We start from the raw sequence: 16,975 nt of genomic DNA, 5'->3' as shown, positions 1-16,975 counted from the left end.
GGTCGTAAGATTGATGAGGTTCCGCGCCTAGTCCCTGCAAAAGCTTGTCTTCTCGTAACGAGCGACATGAGCATGTTCTCGACTCTCAGCGAACGTTGACTGATCGCTCGGAAATGAGGTCGATAGCTCAACCGTTTTCGTCACGTTTCTGGTGTTTGTTTCCATTTTGCGTGTGGCTCCCGCCCGTCCGCAATGTCGCTGGTGCTTGTGTTGTGCCGCGGCGTGCGAGGTAAATGAAGCAATACTGTTGAAAGTGCACATGAAGCTCTTCAAACGTTGAGCGAAGAGAATTATGACCGACCGCAGAATGTGCAAGAGCGATGAGGCGCTAGAGATGAGTTCCAAAGAAGGAAGCGACGATGGCAGTCTGCCCAGGTGGCACCTTCCCGACTCGCAGCATCTACGGAAAGCGCTTCCTACTGCGCGCAGTCATCAAGACAATCAGCATCACGACTTCCCTATCTCTTTGTGGCTTCTGCATTCGATTTCCGAATAAACGCCACTTGTTTCTCACCCCGCGACGTCACATGAAACATGCAGTCTATACCATTTCTTCTTCCCCACCGTCACATCACATCACGCCCATCTACTCGGATCACGATTCCGTCACCCGCATCAACGGCCAGTACCAAGCTTTTCCTTCTTATCAAACTTCTTACACGTCCAACCTCCATCAATCTGCCTTAGCGGATCGTGCCGTCATTCGAAACAATCGCTGGCTTGAAACGAAACGTCAGCCCTGCCAGGCTATCCCAACGGCTACCTAGGTAAATCCGACGCACGCGGCTCGGTAGCCACAACACCAACGCCAGTCCTTCTTTTCGTGCCTCAGGTGCTTCAAGGCATTGAAGCGCCAAGGTGTAGTAGATATGAGGGGTGGACGTCTCCACGATACTACGACTTCTACTGCTTCTTGTAAATGGTCTTTGGGTCTGCCACCGGTTCAATGGCTAATCTAGATTGTACACTTGAAGAGTAAAGTTCTAGAATGCGTTTATAGCCGAACTCTACATCGCGATCCCGGAGTCATCAAGAACTGATTGATTCGTCCAGGCGTATCCATGGGCATATCATACATTATGACGTGCTGCATCGGAAACATGCACTTAGGGAACGGGTGGACTGTTAGTGCTGACCGCGAGAGTTCACGGTAGATCAGATACACATGTACGCTACTCCGTCGCTTCAGCTACCCATTCTGCAAATAAAGTTAATTATCTTAGGCAGAAGTAAAGATGCGAGAGAGCTTGATCCTGGTCCCGCTGATGCACTACTCCTGCTAGGAAGAGCCCAAATGAACTATACACTCTACATTCTGAGGGATGCTGTTTCTTTCGCCACGTCCACCAATATGTTATATGAAGATCGAAGTATCAGTCTCCTCAATCGGTACCTTTCAGATGTATTGCACGTCCTCTACGCGATCTATCCCATGCATTAATGACAAACCGAGACTGTCCGCTCACTTTGCGGTTGAAGGTCGATATACATGTTCCTCAAGCCTTAAACAGTAGTCTTGCCATATACGCAGCACATCTCTCCGCCATCCACTATGACAGCTTCAGTCATTTTATTGTCGTACGTGTCTTAAAGATGCTCTTGGGAAAGGACAAGCAAATGCCACACGAAAGCCGAGCACACCAAGCTCTGCGGCACAAGCAACAGCACCTCACTGCAGATGCGAACCAAATCAAAGGCTGCGCAGCGCTTTCAAATATCCAAGAACTCTCTCCCTAAACGAGTGTAACATCATCCATTCCAACACCAGAATCCAAACATACTTCAGCATGTAACAAAGGTAAGGACAGTGTCGGTCATAAATCTTGGAACTCGTCCATCAGCGAGATCCTCCCTCCCACCATCTAGTATTCACTCAACACTTCCATGTAAGCTGAACGCCGCAATCAGTGGCGAAAGGAGGGCTAACGCGAGAGCACTGAGCGTTAAAACCGCCATCAGCGTTCTCGATCCAGCGTGTATCAGTTCCGCAACCTCTGACAACATCTGCGTACAGAAAGCAGTCAGCACAAGGATGCGTCTGTGATTTGGGGTTTGTGGGAAGCAGAGGCAGTGCTTACAGCTGAAACCGTTCCTCAGCTTCACCGGGGAGCCGCAGTTGGGGTTGACCACCCCACTGCATGAGTTGTCGCCGTAGATCCACATCACTGGCCTGTTGTCAGATTTCAGAACAATTTTGAGAAAGTTGACGACTTACGGTTGTTACTATCGTTGTTGCCCAGGGCAATCGTAGCTGTGGCCTGAGAGGCGAAGAGGCCAAAGGCCACTGCGATGATGGAGACGGAATGCATGATGGTGATTGAGCGTGGAGACTTTGTTTGCTTTGGTGAGGTGTTGAAGTGATGAGAGTGGCGGATATTCGTTGCAATCGACCATGACTTTATACTTCGATTTCATCGTCGGCATGTACTTGCTGATATCATGGCGCATGGTTGCATCTTGATGCCGTCGCTGCTATCTACAGCAAGAAATACAACACAGAGTGGAAAGCTTCCTAGGTCGTCGATGAGACTTGTTGCATGCTGATGCTGGTGTAGCATTTGTCAATCCTGGTTCACGGGGTAAATGGCAAAGCTCGCCGCATTCGCGCTCTCAGCAGATACACTCCGCATTAATGTGGGACAATATACCTTAGGGTTGACATGTACCACGATGCTCGTCTGATATGGCAAGTCCTGAACACTTGGCGTCAGCAGTAATATATCTTCCGGTCTCAACGCGGTCGCTCCGTGCCACTGCCGAAGAGTAGGATTGTTTGTCATTGGAATCTCAGAAAGCTAAATTGGGAACCGCAAACGTCTATATCTATTCAGCAACGACCTCAGCATGTGCACGTGACGATAATTACCTAGGTATGTCTGGATATGCACTGGGAGTACAAAGCTCACTTATCGAGACCGAAACATATCTAGGTATTCTGAAAGTAACGGACATCTGAAGGTTTCAGCAGCAACACATCAACGAACCAAGATACGGTGTATAGATTTGGATTAGTCGTGCTTAAGCGTGGGGCATTCGTAGGGCGACTGCGCAGAAGCTCACGTTTGGCAAGCTGCAACGAATACTCGGTATGGAAGAATACGCCATCTTACTTTTTGTGAGCCTATTGACTGCGTGAGTGAGGAGTTCATACACGCGATATCTGGTCTCGTACGACTTTGAATGAGCGGGCTTGTTCGTGTTAGGTACCCAAGTAGCCGAGATTTTTGAGCAGCATTACCCCACTTTCGGCGCGCAAATAATAGCAAAATCCCCAGCAAGCCCAACAGATCAGCATCATTACGACAAGGAAGATTCAACGAGTGATTCCGTCTTCTTCCTCAAGCAACTGGAGCAAGCCAGTCGTCTCAATGAAAAAGATAATTCGCGTCAGCCTCAGATAGTGCGATAGAGGCGACACTGTGCCAGAGGATATGAGCAAGCCCAGGGATCCTCCGGCTGGTTTCAAAAATAAGAATAATCTTGAAGTTCCCGTAGGAACATTCTGCGGTGATGTTAGCGACGAGATCTTCGAGCGTAGAGGATGCAGAGGAACGTACTCAGAGATTAAACTGAAAAGAACAGATACTACACTTGATCTAAGCCAAAAGGCAAAGAGAGCTAAGGAGCAGAAGGACGGACGGAGGAGGGTGGGTTTATATACCCGTGCGAAAAGTCTGAGAGGCGCTAGTGCTCTAGCGTCATTAGGGCGTTGCCTGGGAGATGGTGACGTGGAAAGCCGTAGAAAGACGCAAAGGTGGGTTGGTAAATGTGGGACGCGAGGGCGGTGACGGTGGATAGCTCGAGGTGGGGACAGGCAGAAGAACAACGGCTGCGATTCGATGTCCAAGGGCTGTGATGAGCCGACCTTCCGTTGTGCAATGAACACGAGTCGCAGGTGGAGTTGCATAAGATATGCATAATTGTATTGCTACAGGCTGATAGATCCAGACGAGTCCTTGCATAGTTGTGGGAGGGCGATTTGGCTGGAACCGACTAATGTGGCGTGGCGGCCAGCGCATTTCTTACCTAGGTAGCGACGGCGTACTTCGATTTCGTCGGTAGAGCGAGCGCGTCCTTACTCACCATGTCGCTGCTGCCACACCAACCTAGGGAAAAACTGAACAGCCTAGAGCCTACGTTAACTTTAGGTCGCCTCCTTTGCAAGGTTTTAGGTTAATGTAGTCTGCAGACCTGTTTAGATTTTCCCTGGTATGAGGTGCTGCTACGTAGAAGCTCCGCTCGAATTCATCTGGGCGACATTCCCGGGTTCTTCGAGAGGTCCACCTGTATGGCCTGAATACCTCAATAAGGTTGGCGAACACACTGCCAAGAGCCAACGTCTTTGTCGAGGTTTCTGTGAGCCGCCATCGTGACGAAGTTGTTGCTTTCGAGTCTTGCGTCAGCTATACCGAGCTGTAGAGGTATGTGCTGGATTGGAAGTTAGCTTGTGATTACAATTAGCGTGGTAGGTCAATCCACGGTCTGTAATCTGTTGTAGCTACCTGGGTAGGGTTTATATCATAAGAAAGAACGTCTTCGTAGCAATCGCCAATTGAAAGAGAAGGAAGAGTACCACAGTACTGACTGAGGACGTGGCACGCTCCGGTCGCGTACCTACAGATCTGCGGACTGAGAGCTGCGACACCAGCTCGGATAGCCACACCCAGCGATAATCGTACATTGCCGCGGATATCTCTTACGCGCGCTGGATTCGCAAAATAACGCCGACGCTTCGGAGTTGTCGATCTATCGTTATGAGCAGAGGATTCTGGATTGTGTTACCCGCGAAGGGCGGAGAAGACCAGGTACTCTCGGAACTACACCACCCCAGCCTACCGAACGAACAGTCACGACGATGCGCATACCGGTAACGCGCATCGTAGAAGGTGAATATAAGAGCAGATGGATGCAGGCTTCGCAGGGACGGTGATGGGACACAAGTACCTAAGTGACGCGGTGGAATTGAAGTTGAGGCAGCCACGACTGAGCGCCGCAGGGTCGCAAGTACTGTCTCAATTCAATCAAGGGAAAATCTGAACACCCTGGAGCCTACATCGACGCTGGCTCTGCTAGTGTGGCTATTCATCGCAGTGTATGAAGTGGACTTGTGTCCCGTCGACATCTCGCTACCTTATCGTCTTTTCGCACGTGTCACATTTTCATCGTCGACCCCCTCTTCCCCTCTTCTTCTTTCCTCTTCCACCATCATCAGCAGCCTTCCTTTTCTTAGCCTCCTTCGCTTCTTCAATCACCCTATTCTTCTCCATCATTTCATCTGTCTTCTCCTCACCGAGCACGTCGCGAAAGTCTTTGAAATCGAGGTCAACAAAATCCATCAGCATCCTCTGCGCCAGCCTATCCACGACATGATCTAGCGCTAAACGTTTGAGGGATGGGATCAGCAGCTTCAACTCCTCCATCGTGACACCGCGGTCTCCCTCATTGGAACCGCGAACTGGCGCTATGTTTTTGCGGAATGGGAACGAATCGCGGATCATATCGCCGACAGCTATGTCCGGTCTAGAGGCTACTAGTTTCGCTCGCTCGATGGCGGGTTCGAGGACAGTGGTGCTGAATTGTGGAACGAAGGTTTCTGAAGCCCACCCCTCCAAGTCTTTGACTTGGATGAGCAGTTGGACTATCCAGGGCAGATCATTTAGGAATCCACCAAGATGGGGGAGAAGAAGGGGTGGAACTTCCTCTCCAAAAGTTTGTGATATGGTAACGAAATCTTCAACCTCGTCGTCCTTGACTTTCCCTTTGCGACCCTCTGCTATGTTCGTTGGCGCACGCAGCTTCTTGAGACAGTACTCTCGTATCGCAGGCTCAGCCACTGACAGGTTGTGCTGTAGAATCTTTCGCATGGGACTCAAATCATACCGACTGATAGTCATGAACTCCGAGGCTGTCGGCTCGAAAACAATGTTGCAGTAGCGTTGAATATCGGCGTCTGGGATCTTGCCGTTGAGTTTGGCTATGTCATTGAGAAAGGTCTCCATGCCGGCGAAACTTGAGTTGTTGGCCATGGAACGAAGCGTATTGTCGAGAAACTCGTCGTTGAGTTCGCCGCCGTTTTCAAGCAGTGGTAGGCAATCTCTGAGGCTAAGGAAGGTACTGTGAGATACTGTATCGCGGATGATGGAAGCTCGCCAGGTAGCCATGGCAGCTGGTATGTTTGACTGAGCGTTCTCACTACAAATGTTATCAGTACTTCAACTGCCGCGCTAAAGCAGTTCATTATCACTTACTCGTCTGCATCTCCAGCTCGATCGTACGCTGCCTGAACTTTACCACACATCTCCATCTTGTCTTTGATACTGTTCTGGGATTTGATGAACCCGTCCGCCTTCTTCAACTGCTCGATATCTTGTGTCTTGTACAACAAGCGACCTATAGCATCGATGGTCCGATCGGCGCGCACCTCGCGTCGGAAAGAGGCACTGAGCTGTTCCATAGCCTTCTGCCACAGATTCGCGGAGCCAAACTCGATGCACACAGCGGTCAGCTGGTCCAACACTTCCCCGGGTATCAAGGGGAACCTTGCGCACATGAAAGTATGCCCCTCTTTTCGGTAATCGCCTGGATCATGGTACTCTAGTAACAGCTCGCAGAGCTTCCGCAGCCGCAAAACACTAGCCGGGCCTGCGTCGGGTGCTCGCACTTTCTCCGTTGCGTCATCGAGCATTTTAATGATAGGTTCCGCTTTGGCATATTCCCATCCATCGACCATGAAGAGCGCTGCTTCGACTCCTTTGCCTTCGGGACTGAGCATGAAACGCTTACGAATATCGAAGGCGCGAAGATTGCGCGGAGGAATGATGACAAGTGCAGTCTTGAAATGTCTTTGATCAAGTTAGCTTCAGACGTATAAAGATGGGCTGACCCTACTGGTGAAATAGCTCAGCCTCCATACCACCACCCATCTCTTTCCCTTCAACCTCAGTTTCAATCTGAGCAGTCTCATGTGTGAAGGCTTCCTTCTGGATGACTTCAGTATCTCGCACGGGTAGTCGCAATGCACGCAGCTTTCCCTCCAAGTCAACGACTCGCGTCAAGTTCAGCTGGTCGACTCTAATAGTGTGATCTTTGGTTGGATCGATCTTGGGACGGCTGTTCTCCCATCTCCGGGCACCGCGAATTTCCACGAAGAGATTACAGCCGAGCAGTTTCTTCACGGACGCGAAGAATAATGTAAACTTGAGCTCTTTGCAGACCTTTTTCAGTGTATCAAAGTCTGACGCGTCCTGGTCTTTGAGTGTCGTAGGTAGCTCTAGGAGCTTGTACACGTTTCGAAGTACGTGGACGAGTAGGTGAGGAGAGCAAGTCCCGTAGCCATAGTTTTGCCAGATTTTGAGCGCCGCAGTCAGGGCTTCTTCTTTCTTGGACTGAGTCTCGAGAGAGAGCGCGGCAATAATTACATCGTGCAATGTGCGATCCGGGATGATAGTGGGCGCCGACATAACGGCGATTTGCATTGAGAGACTCAGGTCTAGTGATGAACGTGGAGTAGAAGAATCTCATCAATCGAACCCATGGAATTTTCTCGTCTGCGACCGTTTGTTTGCTGTGCGCCAGTGACCGTGCGCTTTGTCCCTGAATGAGCCGATTGATCTAGGCATTTGTCAGTGTGCTTACACTTTCACTTGCTAAGACAATTTGCAGGGTACGTCAAAGGTGAGTAAAATGTCTGAGATGATACGTGATCCATTGCATTATCCCACGATGCTGCGTGTCAACATCTCAACATCATCCTAGGATTCCAACATATCTCATACCAATGTGCCCAAACGCCTTGATCGCTATGCATAACCTATTACCAACACTAACGCCATTACCGATGCTACCACCAATAATTACATAGTACAGATACCATACATCCCTCCCCTGAAGGGAACAGGACGTATAGGACTTTGCCCATCGCTGCTCTCTATGTACACACGCTATTCTACTATCTTCCCAACAGTCCGGAAAACCAGTTGGCCAGGTTCTTTCCGCCCATGCTGGGGGTGAAGGAGAGTATACTATCTGTGTCTCTATCTCTATCGCTGTCGCTTTGTGAGAAACTGTCTGTGCTGCTACTCTCGGGCGTATGCGGATTGGCATCTAACGTCTTCTGCGAGTTGGACTTGGTCACTCTGGGAGAGGCGCGTGGGAAAGTCATGCCGCGTGCACGTACAGGCGATGTACCTGAGCTGGGTTTGTCGCGACCGTGGAAACTATGAGAAGGCTTGGGTGTACGATATGAGTGAGACGCTCTAGGCGTTCCACCTCGTGAGATTGCGAGTCGTGGGCCGAAATTCGAAGGAAGGATCGGCGATGGTGTGTCCGTGTCGCCAGAATAGGATGTTGGTGTAATAGATATTGGTATATCGCAATGTATTCTAGGCATAATGCTTGGTCGCGTGGGCGGATGTATATCTTCTGTCTCAGATTTCGAAGAGGTGTCATCGATTTGTGCTGCGCTAGTCACGACTCTGATGGTTGAGATGAGCGGGTCTATACTCTCTGTAGAAGTAGAAGGAGACGAAGACGTGGGCGTAGACGTAGATGACACTGCCGCTACTGGTAGGTCCAGCCCCGTAGCTGCGGCAAATCTCATTTGCATCGATAGCGGAACGCCGCCGGTCTTGACCCAGGGGCGAATTGTAAATTGTCTTTTCGGGAGATCTAAGACCACGGATCAGCTCAAATACAGGCGGGAAGGCTAGGAACAGATGGCAGGTGTCTAGGCAGGACCACCTTCATCTCCCTTGGCCTCCTCTGCATTCTCTGCTGGAGCTTCCGCTTCTCCGTTTTGGCCATCAGCACCGTCGCCGTTTGGTTCAGCAGCCGCGGCGGCAGCGGCAGCGGCAGCAGCTTCGGCCTCCCTCTGCTGTTTTTCTGCTTTGGCTCTTTGTCTTGCGGCTTCTCGCTCAAAGTTCTCCTTTCGTGCGCGCTCATCTTTTGCTTTGCGGAGGCGCTCTGCTTCCTCGACGCCGCCGCTCTTCTTGAGCTTGCCTTCCTCGACAAAGTTTCCAAGCTCGCGCTTGAACTCGTCATCGTTCCTCGTCTCAAGATCCCGCTGTCGCGCCTTTTCCGCTCGCTCGATGGCTTCGAGCCTGCCTTCATGGTTTGGTTGCAGGGCCTTGACTTCTCCAAGTACTCCATCGCGGGCCTGGCGTGGATCCACAACTTTGTCGAGAGCAACTGCATTGAGCATGTTACGGCCACTAGCTGAACGCATCCCCTTTCCAGACTCTTTCTCGCTTTCAAGATTCTGCTGTTTGGTCGCCTGCTCGACCAGCTCAAGTGTTTGGGCTGCTTTCTCGAGATCATCTTGCAAGTCGGCTGCAAGTTCCTCCTGCATAGTGAGCATGTCTCGCTCTTCACACACAGTCTGCAACTCCTGTTCCCAAATCTTGGTCCAGAGAGGCTTCTCCTTTGCCAAAAGATCTTGCAGCTTCTTGAGCTCGGCAGTGGCTGTCGACAGGTCCTTGGCGGTAGTTTCGAGTTGGCGGGGCAGAGGTCGCACGCCACGCAGAACGACGTCCTTTCTGAGGTCTTCAACAAGATCTTGTAGGTCATCTACCCTGTTGACAATCTTCTCCGAGTCGTCTTGCAGGCCCTTCTTGCCAGCGTTAATGTAAGCGCGACCGCTGTCTCCATCGAGTGCGGGTAAGGCAGCCTTGATAGCAGTGGACTTCACAGCGCTGGCTTTTGTACGTATGGTGGACATGCTAGCTTGTATATCCGATACAAAAGATGAGTATGTTTGTCGCATGACAGCCAAATCACGGCGTAGCGATTGCACCTCGCTTACTTGAGTGGCTGAAGTAATGTTGGCTTCGGAGGGTGTGCCTAACGGTATGGGACGAGAGGGTAGCAGGGCGGAGTTGCGAGCTGAAGAAAGAGGTGCCGCTGATATACCAGCGATCTCCTTTGTCGTTTGCTGTTGACGTTCGGCCACACGTTGTATAGTTGCTTGCTGGTCCTCGACCACTGTCTTGATGCTCTCCACCAGTTTGCTGAGTCCGCCAAACTTGTCATCGATGTGGCTCTTTACTTCGTCGAGTTGCTCCACGTTTAGCACAAGTACAGACCTGTCTTTGATATCGTTGATGTCCTCCAACTCGTATCGTACACCGGAAACGGGGTCCTGAATGTGGATCTCAGGCAGGTCGCCGTAACGGTGCGTATCCCAGGCGAACTTCTCGATAAAAGCGAGTTGCAGGCGGGCCGAAGAAAGCTCAGCACCATCTGTGAAGACGTATTTCTTGATCTTGCTTTTGTACTGGAGAAACAAGGTAAGCTCTTTCCCTTGTTGAGGTGACTGCTCTGGAATGAACTGAGAAGGCTGTGGAGAGGGCGTCTTGACTCTGTAGGAGCTATTACGGCTGGCTGTAGGCCTGGGCGGGTCTTCTTTTGCCGGTGATGCGGCTCCAAGCTCAGCTGGCTCTGATAACGGACCATTAAGCGTCGCACCTAGCGAGAACTGGTCGCCTTCTGGGAATTTCGGCTGCGCGAGCTTATCGTCTGGGGTCTTCTGGACGGGACTGTCTTCAGGACCCGACTCTTTTGGTGGCAGAATGCTCGGCGTGGCGCTTTGCGAACTTTCCTCTGAAATGCGTCTCTCATTGGGCTGGTCAAAGGAGAACTTTGTTTCCACAGCAGGCCGCTGTTGCGTGAGACTCTGATTTGACCGCTGGCGACTGTGCATCATGGACTGCCTGGTCCGCACTGCGTTCATGGACTCGCGTACATCCCGACCCCTATTCGGTATGGGCGAATTCTGGACAGGTGGAAGTGGTATGCCATTTGTTCCAAGATGCTTCTGGATTTGGTATGCTGAAAATCGGCGCGACGCCCTCCGCTCCAGCTCACCACCTCTTTGCAATGCCGCGAGCGCATCTTCCTGTTTCGGTGGAGGTGGAGGTGGCGGGAAGTCGACGGGGTAGTTAGGCCGCGGGGGGTCGGGTGGTTTGGGCATGGAATCGTCTGCGGGATACGGAGCAATGACAGGCATTTGCTGGGCGGTGCCACTCGAAATGGACGAGTCGGTGGATAGCTGGCTTGCGGTGGTCGAGCGGTTCGCTTTCGGGTTCGAAGGGAGCGCATCGTACTTGCTTGGAGAGGCGCGGCCGCCAGCTACCGAAGACGAGCGCGGTGGGAGGTCGGGGCCGCCAAACGACGGGCTGTCCCCTCTTGAAGGCAGTCTTGTGCTTGCGGATCGCGGTTGTTGGTGCTCCTCGACATCACCACTACTCCCGACGCTGCCCTGTCGCGGACTGCCCCCACCGTTGAGCGAGCCATCTCTTCCTGTGCGCTGCCGTAACCGCTGTTGCTTCTTCTTCAGGCCGTGCAGGAGATTTATGATGATGTCCCGTATCCGCGGTAGGAAATTGTCGAGGCTCGCTTGCGATGCTTCCTGGCTCAGCGTCTCCTCCAGTATGCCACGCAGTAGTTCGGGAACATTTCCGAGGTCGTTGGTGTCGACGCCAATCGCGTTGAAGGCGCGCGACGCGATGTTGAACTCATAGCCCAGACGCACGTAGACGTCCGAGACCTCGCTCTCGGTGGCGGTCCCGCGCGACCATAGTGTCAACGTCTCTGCACCGTGTTAGCACGTGTGTATGCGGGGCTGCATGCGCCGGGGACGCACCGAGGAGCTGCTTGGTGGCCACAAGCAGGTGTGTGACGGACTTCTCTATCTGCGAGAGCTGCTGCTGGGGCTGCATTGGATGCGGTGTCAGTGACGGTTGTTTGGTGTTGGGCGCGGGATGCGGAGAGAGAGAGAGAGAGCCCACGTACATTCTTGGGCGCACGGCGCGAGGACCCCTGAGACGAGCGGACAGAAGACGACTCCTCAGTCATGGTGCCGAGGGCGTGTGGCGCAGGTGTGCGGCAGCAGCAGAGTGAAGGGCCGGACTGGGAGCGCGAGGGCACGACGCTCTATCCTGGCAGTGTTGGCGACCACGTTGGGTGCACCGACGTCTGAGATGCCTGGGGCGAGCTAACACGAGAGTGGCTGGGCGGCACGTGGAGCAGTCTCACGTCCAACCTCACAGAAATTGTTTATTCCATCGGGTGAGCTTCTCTACGTCATGACGGACAAGAGAGGTTGCCGTGGTAGTTGGTGAAAGCCGTCTTGATGATTGTATCTCTATCTTGGGCATGCATCTGCGGTTAGCGACAGGCAAAACCATGGAACATGTGACGCCCCGTCGCTTAGGTAGGCTTCTGACGTGAGTCTGCGATGTAGCTGCAGCCCTGGAGACTACGGCCGGCATCCGGCCTCTCTTCGCGCTACCACATCAAGCTGCTGCTGCTGGGTGGGTGGTGACTGGGGTAACCGTTGTGTGCATGCACTCTAGTACTCTAGCATGCTTGGAGCGCGACGAACAGGTGTTGCCCCGTATTTGGTGATGCAAGCTCTAGTATTGTTTACTGCAGGCGTCTCGGACAACACGAGCAGCGCAGAAGGAGAGCAGAGTGAGGCGTGAGGTCTCGCCTCGGACAGCAACGCTCTTGGCTGGCCGCGCCCGTGATCGCGATAGCAACAGAGGTCAGGCAATTGTGACAGTGCCAGGTCCACATATCCGCTGCCGTCCACCCAGTGTCTCCTCTATTCATCTCGCGCACCAGCCTGTGGATTGCCTGACCGTTGCGCCCTCGTGCCGTCGTCCGAGCCTTCACGGCTACTGCCTGAGGCTGGCCTAGTTCCCGCACACCTTGCACTTGTGTTTCATCCAGGCGATCCGCTTGGCGTTGCACCTCACTCTCGACTTCTGGCTGTTCAATCGGGCACAGCCTCCTATACCAAGTCACCACCGCTCCTCCGCCGTCCGGCTGTCCACCTCGCACGCACGTCGACTCTGCGCCTGCTGCCGCATTGAGCGTCCTGCGCTACTCTCACCCTAGAGTTGGAGCTCCTTCCTCCCCCGCCCGTCGCTCCTTCTCCCGCAACCACAAACCGAACCACCGACCCACGCTACCGAGCTCGCCCGCGCCCTGCTCTCCCCATCCATGTCCACTGCCGCTGCGACTCCGAATACCTCCTCCAATGCTCTAAACCCCGCCGCCAATTCCGCCCGGCCACTGAAGATGAGCACTGCCGCCAAAGGCATCGACGCACAGCAGCGAAAGCCCGGAAGCCCCATCGACGGCGGTCAGAAGTAAGCTCCTGCCCTGCACTCCCCATAAACACGTCTCCTACACTCCTGCCCCGCGTCCCTTGCATTGCAGACACATAGAGACATGCCTCGAGTGCTCCCGCCATGCGGGACATTCTCGTGTGACGTGCGGCTGGTCACATGGAGTCACGGTGCGACTGCCCTGTCCACTCGATGGCCCTCTCCCCGTCTACTGTGCTCAATTACTTCCTGTCCCAATGCACTGTCCTCGACAACACCCTACCCACTTGCACCTGGCGCCATGCTGACCGGGCGACTTGCAGGAAACCTCCCGCCAAAACGGCATGGACCCAGGGCACCAATCCCATCACACAGCGACCGACTCACTCCCCCACCCCCAACGGTGCCGTAAGCTCACCTAAGCCCCCACAAGGCTCGACGGCTGCCTCCGCCGACAACGCTTCCCCGATGAGGCACCTCAGCGACCGTATGATGTACCTGCTGGCCAATCTGACGGTGAGTGACAGCTGGCTTTCCATGCGACGCGGGTGAACAGTGCTGATGACACAAACAGGGTCTTCCAGGCATCATTACGCTGAAGAATGGCGAAAAGTATTCCGGTGTCCTCTCAGGCACCTCACTCGACCCCAGCGAGCTCCGCTATGTCTTCAAGATGGTCAAGAAGCTCCTGCCCACCAGCAACGCTCAGACCAACGGCACGAGCCAGTTGTCCGACGACTATGTTGGCTCAGGCGATTACCACGTCATGTCGTTTGACATGAGCGATGTGGCTGATTTCAATGTCAACAACGTCGTCCTTGACAAGTCCCAACTCAAGGGCCAGAATGGTGTGTACCAGATTATACTTCTGCTTTCCCATGCTAAGCTAACAAGAAAAAGGCACCGCAGGCTTCCGCACTGATACCGACATCTCTGGCAAGCTCGAACTCCGTGAGCGCAATCTTCAGAAGTGGGAACCGTCCGAGGTTGATCCCAACATGACGCTCGAGTCTAGCGGCCGTTCGAACGACTGGGACCAGTTCTCTGCCAACGAGCGCCTGTTCGGTGTGAAGAGCAACTACGACGAGAACATCTACACCACCACCATCAATAAGAACGACCCACAGTATGCGGAACGGCTCGCACGCGCTGAGAAGATCGCCCGAGAGATTGAAGGTAGCAGCGCAACCAACTCGCACGTCCGCGAAGAGCGCGGAGGATACACTGCGGCCGATGACAATGGCGATGAAGAGGACAAGTACAGTGGAGTACGACGAGACCTGACAAACCTGTCAAGCGGCCAGTCCAACCGGTACACCCCACCCGCACGACGTGCCCCCGCCCCCGAGGCGACGGTGCCCGGCGCACCGGTGGACCCTGCCATCATCTCGTCTTCCGTTGCACGGCCTGCCTCGCAGTCGACACAACGAGTTGCAAGTCCCGCCGCACCAGCATCAGCAGCAGCTGCGCCTGAACCTAGCAAAACGCAAGAGTCCAGCAAAGACGCACCCAAGCCTGCCACAAAACCAGTAGATGCGCACAAGGCTATTGCGGAACAGCTGCAGAAGCCAAGTAGTACGATCAAATCTGGGGTTGCTGCCATCCCTCCTAGGAAAGCTGGACGGCCACACGACGCAACTACCAACGTTGAGCACGACCTGCTTGACTCCTTCAAGCAGTTTTCGGCCGCTGAGAAATTACGGATTTCCGATCGCCAGAGGGCTTTCGCACGCGAGAACAAGGCCGTGAAGCTCAACGATCTTAAGAAGTTCGCGCTCAACTTCAAACTGAGCACGCCGGTACCGTCAGATCTTGTGCCCATACTCGCTAAGGACGAGACAAAGCAGCAGGCTATCGTCGACAAGGCCAACAAACAAGCGCAGGAAATGAAGACTACACCTCCTAAGGCGTCCAGCACCATGGCAGACCCCAAAGCTGCCGCACGATCTGCTGTCAAGCCAGAATCCACCCAAGCATCCCCTAGCACTAACGCAGAGCGCCAACAAAATCAGCGTGCTCGACCAGGGCAGCCAGCCTATGCGTCTGCTTCTTTGCGGGGTTCCCACCAGAACATGAACCAGATGCCTCCTCGCAACCAAGGACTACTTAGCACTCGTCTGCAGATAAACCACCAGCAACATAAGCAGCAAGGTGCCATGCCATACAACGGCGTTCCTCAACCGATACCAGCTCAGGACATGCGCGTACCACCTACTGGTCCTTCACAGCCCTCGAGTGGTGCTCAGACGCCTTCTTCCAGCGTGTCTACAAGGTTCAACGTTCGCGCCCATGAGTTCAAGCCCAACCCAGCTGCAAACACCTTCCAGCCCGGTGGAACCCCAAGCGCTACCTCCAGTCCTAGGCCAAACTCGTCTAGGCAAGAAGTCCGCAAGCCTCCTGTTACCAACTTCTTTACTGGCCCGAAGCCCACTGTTAAATCACTGGACGGACTGACGACCTTCAATGCCATCGGACGCCTTGAGAAAGAGGCGCAGTCGAACGAGAAGTCACATCACTCAGATATTGCACCTCCTTACAAGACCCCGCCTACGTGGGATTTCCCCTCTTCGAACACGAACAAGGGATATGAGCAGCTATTTGACCATGCTCCTCCGTCTGCGCCCTTGTCAGTACCACAGCATGTCATGCCCAACGGCCCTATGCCTCACCAGCATCAGTTACCACCTCATCTCCAGGGTGCCCAAGGCATGACACAAGGACCGACACCTCAACACACTCCCCGTGGGCCACCGATACAACCGCACCTCGGCCAAGATCAACATCATTTTGGTGCTCAACACATGCAATATTCGCACTCAACGTCATCAGTCCAACCTTCACCACGCCCAATGGCGCCGTACATGTATGGCGCACAACCTCAGCCAATGCAAGGCTATCCTCCGCAAGTCCCGCAATATGGCATGAGTCCCGGTATGCAGCATGCCACGATGCGCAACCCACAAGGCGGTCAATTCATGAACGGCCCTGGGCCGGCGATGGGGGGTCAAATGATGACGAACCAGCCTTCAAATGGACCCTTCATGGGAATGCCGGGTAATCCACAGATGCAGATGTACTCTCCCGCTCCCGCTCCTGCGTATCCTCAGTACCCGGCTCACATGCCTCCGGGCGCCAACGGATTCCCTAGCCCCAGGCCAGGTGCACCAATGATGAGCCATCAAGGATCGCAACAAGGCCACCACCAGCAGCAACCACCTATGATGTACATGCAGCCTGGTGCACCAGCTCCTCAGATGTACCAAATGCAGCCAGGAGCCAGTAAGTAGCACCTTTATGGTTATTCGTATTTTGACTAACATCACTCTAGTGGCTCCCATGCGAGGACCTTTCCAGCAACAATACCAAGGTGGTCACTACGGCTCACCACAACAACATCACCAGTTCCCACAGCAACACCGTGGTACACCCAGCGGAAGTTACTCGCAGCCTATGATGCCACAGCACTCATCGGGTCCCCAAGCTGCTCCACCCACTGGCCCCGCTAGCCATGCACCGGACGGCAACGCTGAGCCCAAATGAGTATCTTTAAACCAGGCTCACCGCAAACAAGCGGCGCCCGCAGCGTCTGCTGCCTGACCTTCATTACATGCTCTCCTTGCCTGTTTTACCAAATTTTGCTACGCGCTTAGCGTGGGTGGGTTGATTAGTCACCATGATAAGTGGCCGGAGGCATAGCGACAGGCGTTGACTGGGCATGATGGGTGCATAAAAGATCATGGTACGGACGACAACCTTGCAGGTCATGGGCATGCAATATGGGACAAGAGAGGGAGGGAATCGGGACGATCGCTACGCTACACGCGATCGCAACGCGCCAGGAAGGAGCAAGTCATGAGAATCGCTTT

The 16,975-nt window shown here is 53.7% G+C and overlaps 3 protein-coding genes across 3 annotated transcripts; 1 reads left to right on the top strand and 2 right to left on the bottom strand.

The window, feature by feature from the left end:
* Positions 1-5,159: 5,159 nt before the first annotated feature.
* On the bottom strand, positions 5,160-7,460 carry J4E86_002063 (uncharacterized protein; the record flags this gene model as incomplete). Its single annotated transcript, XM_051442626.1, has 3 exons — positions 5,160-6,192; positions 6,249-6,842; positions 6,889-7,460. The coding sequence occupies 3 exons, from the start codon at positions 7,458-7,460 to the stop codon at positions 5,160-5,162; spliced, it is 2,199 nt and encodes a 732-aa protein (XP_051306214.1).
* A 1,265-nt stretch (positions 7,461-8,725) lies between these two features.
* On the bottom strand, positions 8,726-11,850 carry J4E86_002062 (uncharacterized protein; the record flags this gene model as incomplete). The annotated part of the gene is made up of 3 exons (XM_051442625.1): positions 8,726-11,586; positions 11,639-11,708; positions 11,788-11,850. The coding sequence occupies 3 exons, from the start codon at positions 11,848-11,850 to the stop codon at positions 8,726-8,728; spliced, it is 2,994 nt and encodes a 997-aa protein (XP_051306213.1).
* A 1,152-nt stretch (positions 11,851-13,002) lies between these two features.
* On the top strand, positions 13,003-16,649 carry J4E86_002061 (uncharacterized protein; the record flags this gene model as incomplete). Its single annotated transcript, XM_051442624.1, has 5 exons — positions 13,003-13,151; positions 13,433-13,625; positions 13,684-13,957; positions 14,010-16,388; positions 16,438-16,649. The coding sequence occupies 5 exons, from the start codon at positions 13,003-13,005 to the stop codon at positions 16,647-16,649; spliced, it is 3,207 nt and encodes a 1,068-aa protein (XP_051306212.1).
* Positions 16,650-16,975: the final 326 nt, after the last annotated feature.

This window comes from Alternaria arbusti (assembly GCF_024043155.1).
Source record: "Alternaria arbusti strain BMP 1465 chromosome Unknown scaffold_2, whole genome shotgun sequence".
NCBI lineage: Eukaryota > Fungi > Ascomycota > Dothideomycetes > Pleosporales > Pleosporaceae > Alternaria > Alternaria arbusti.
Note: the sequence above shows the minus strand (reverse complement) of the source record. Positions and strands in the feature narration are given on the sequence as shown.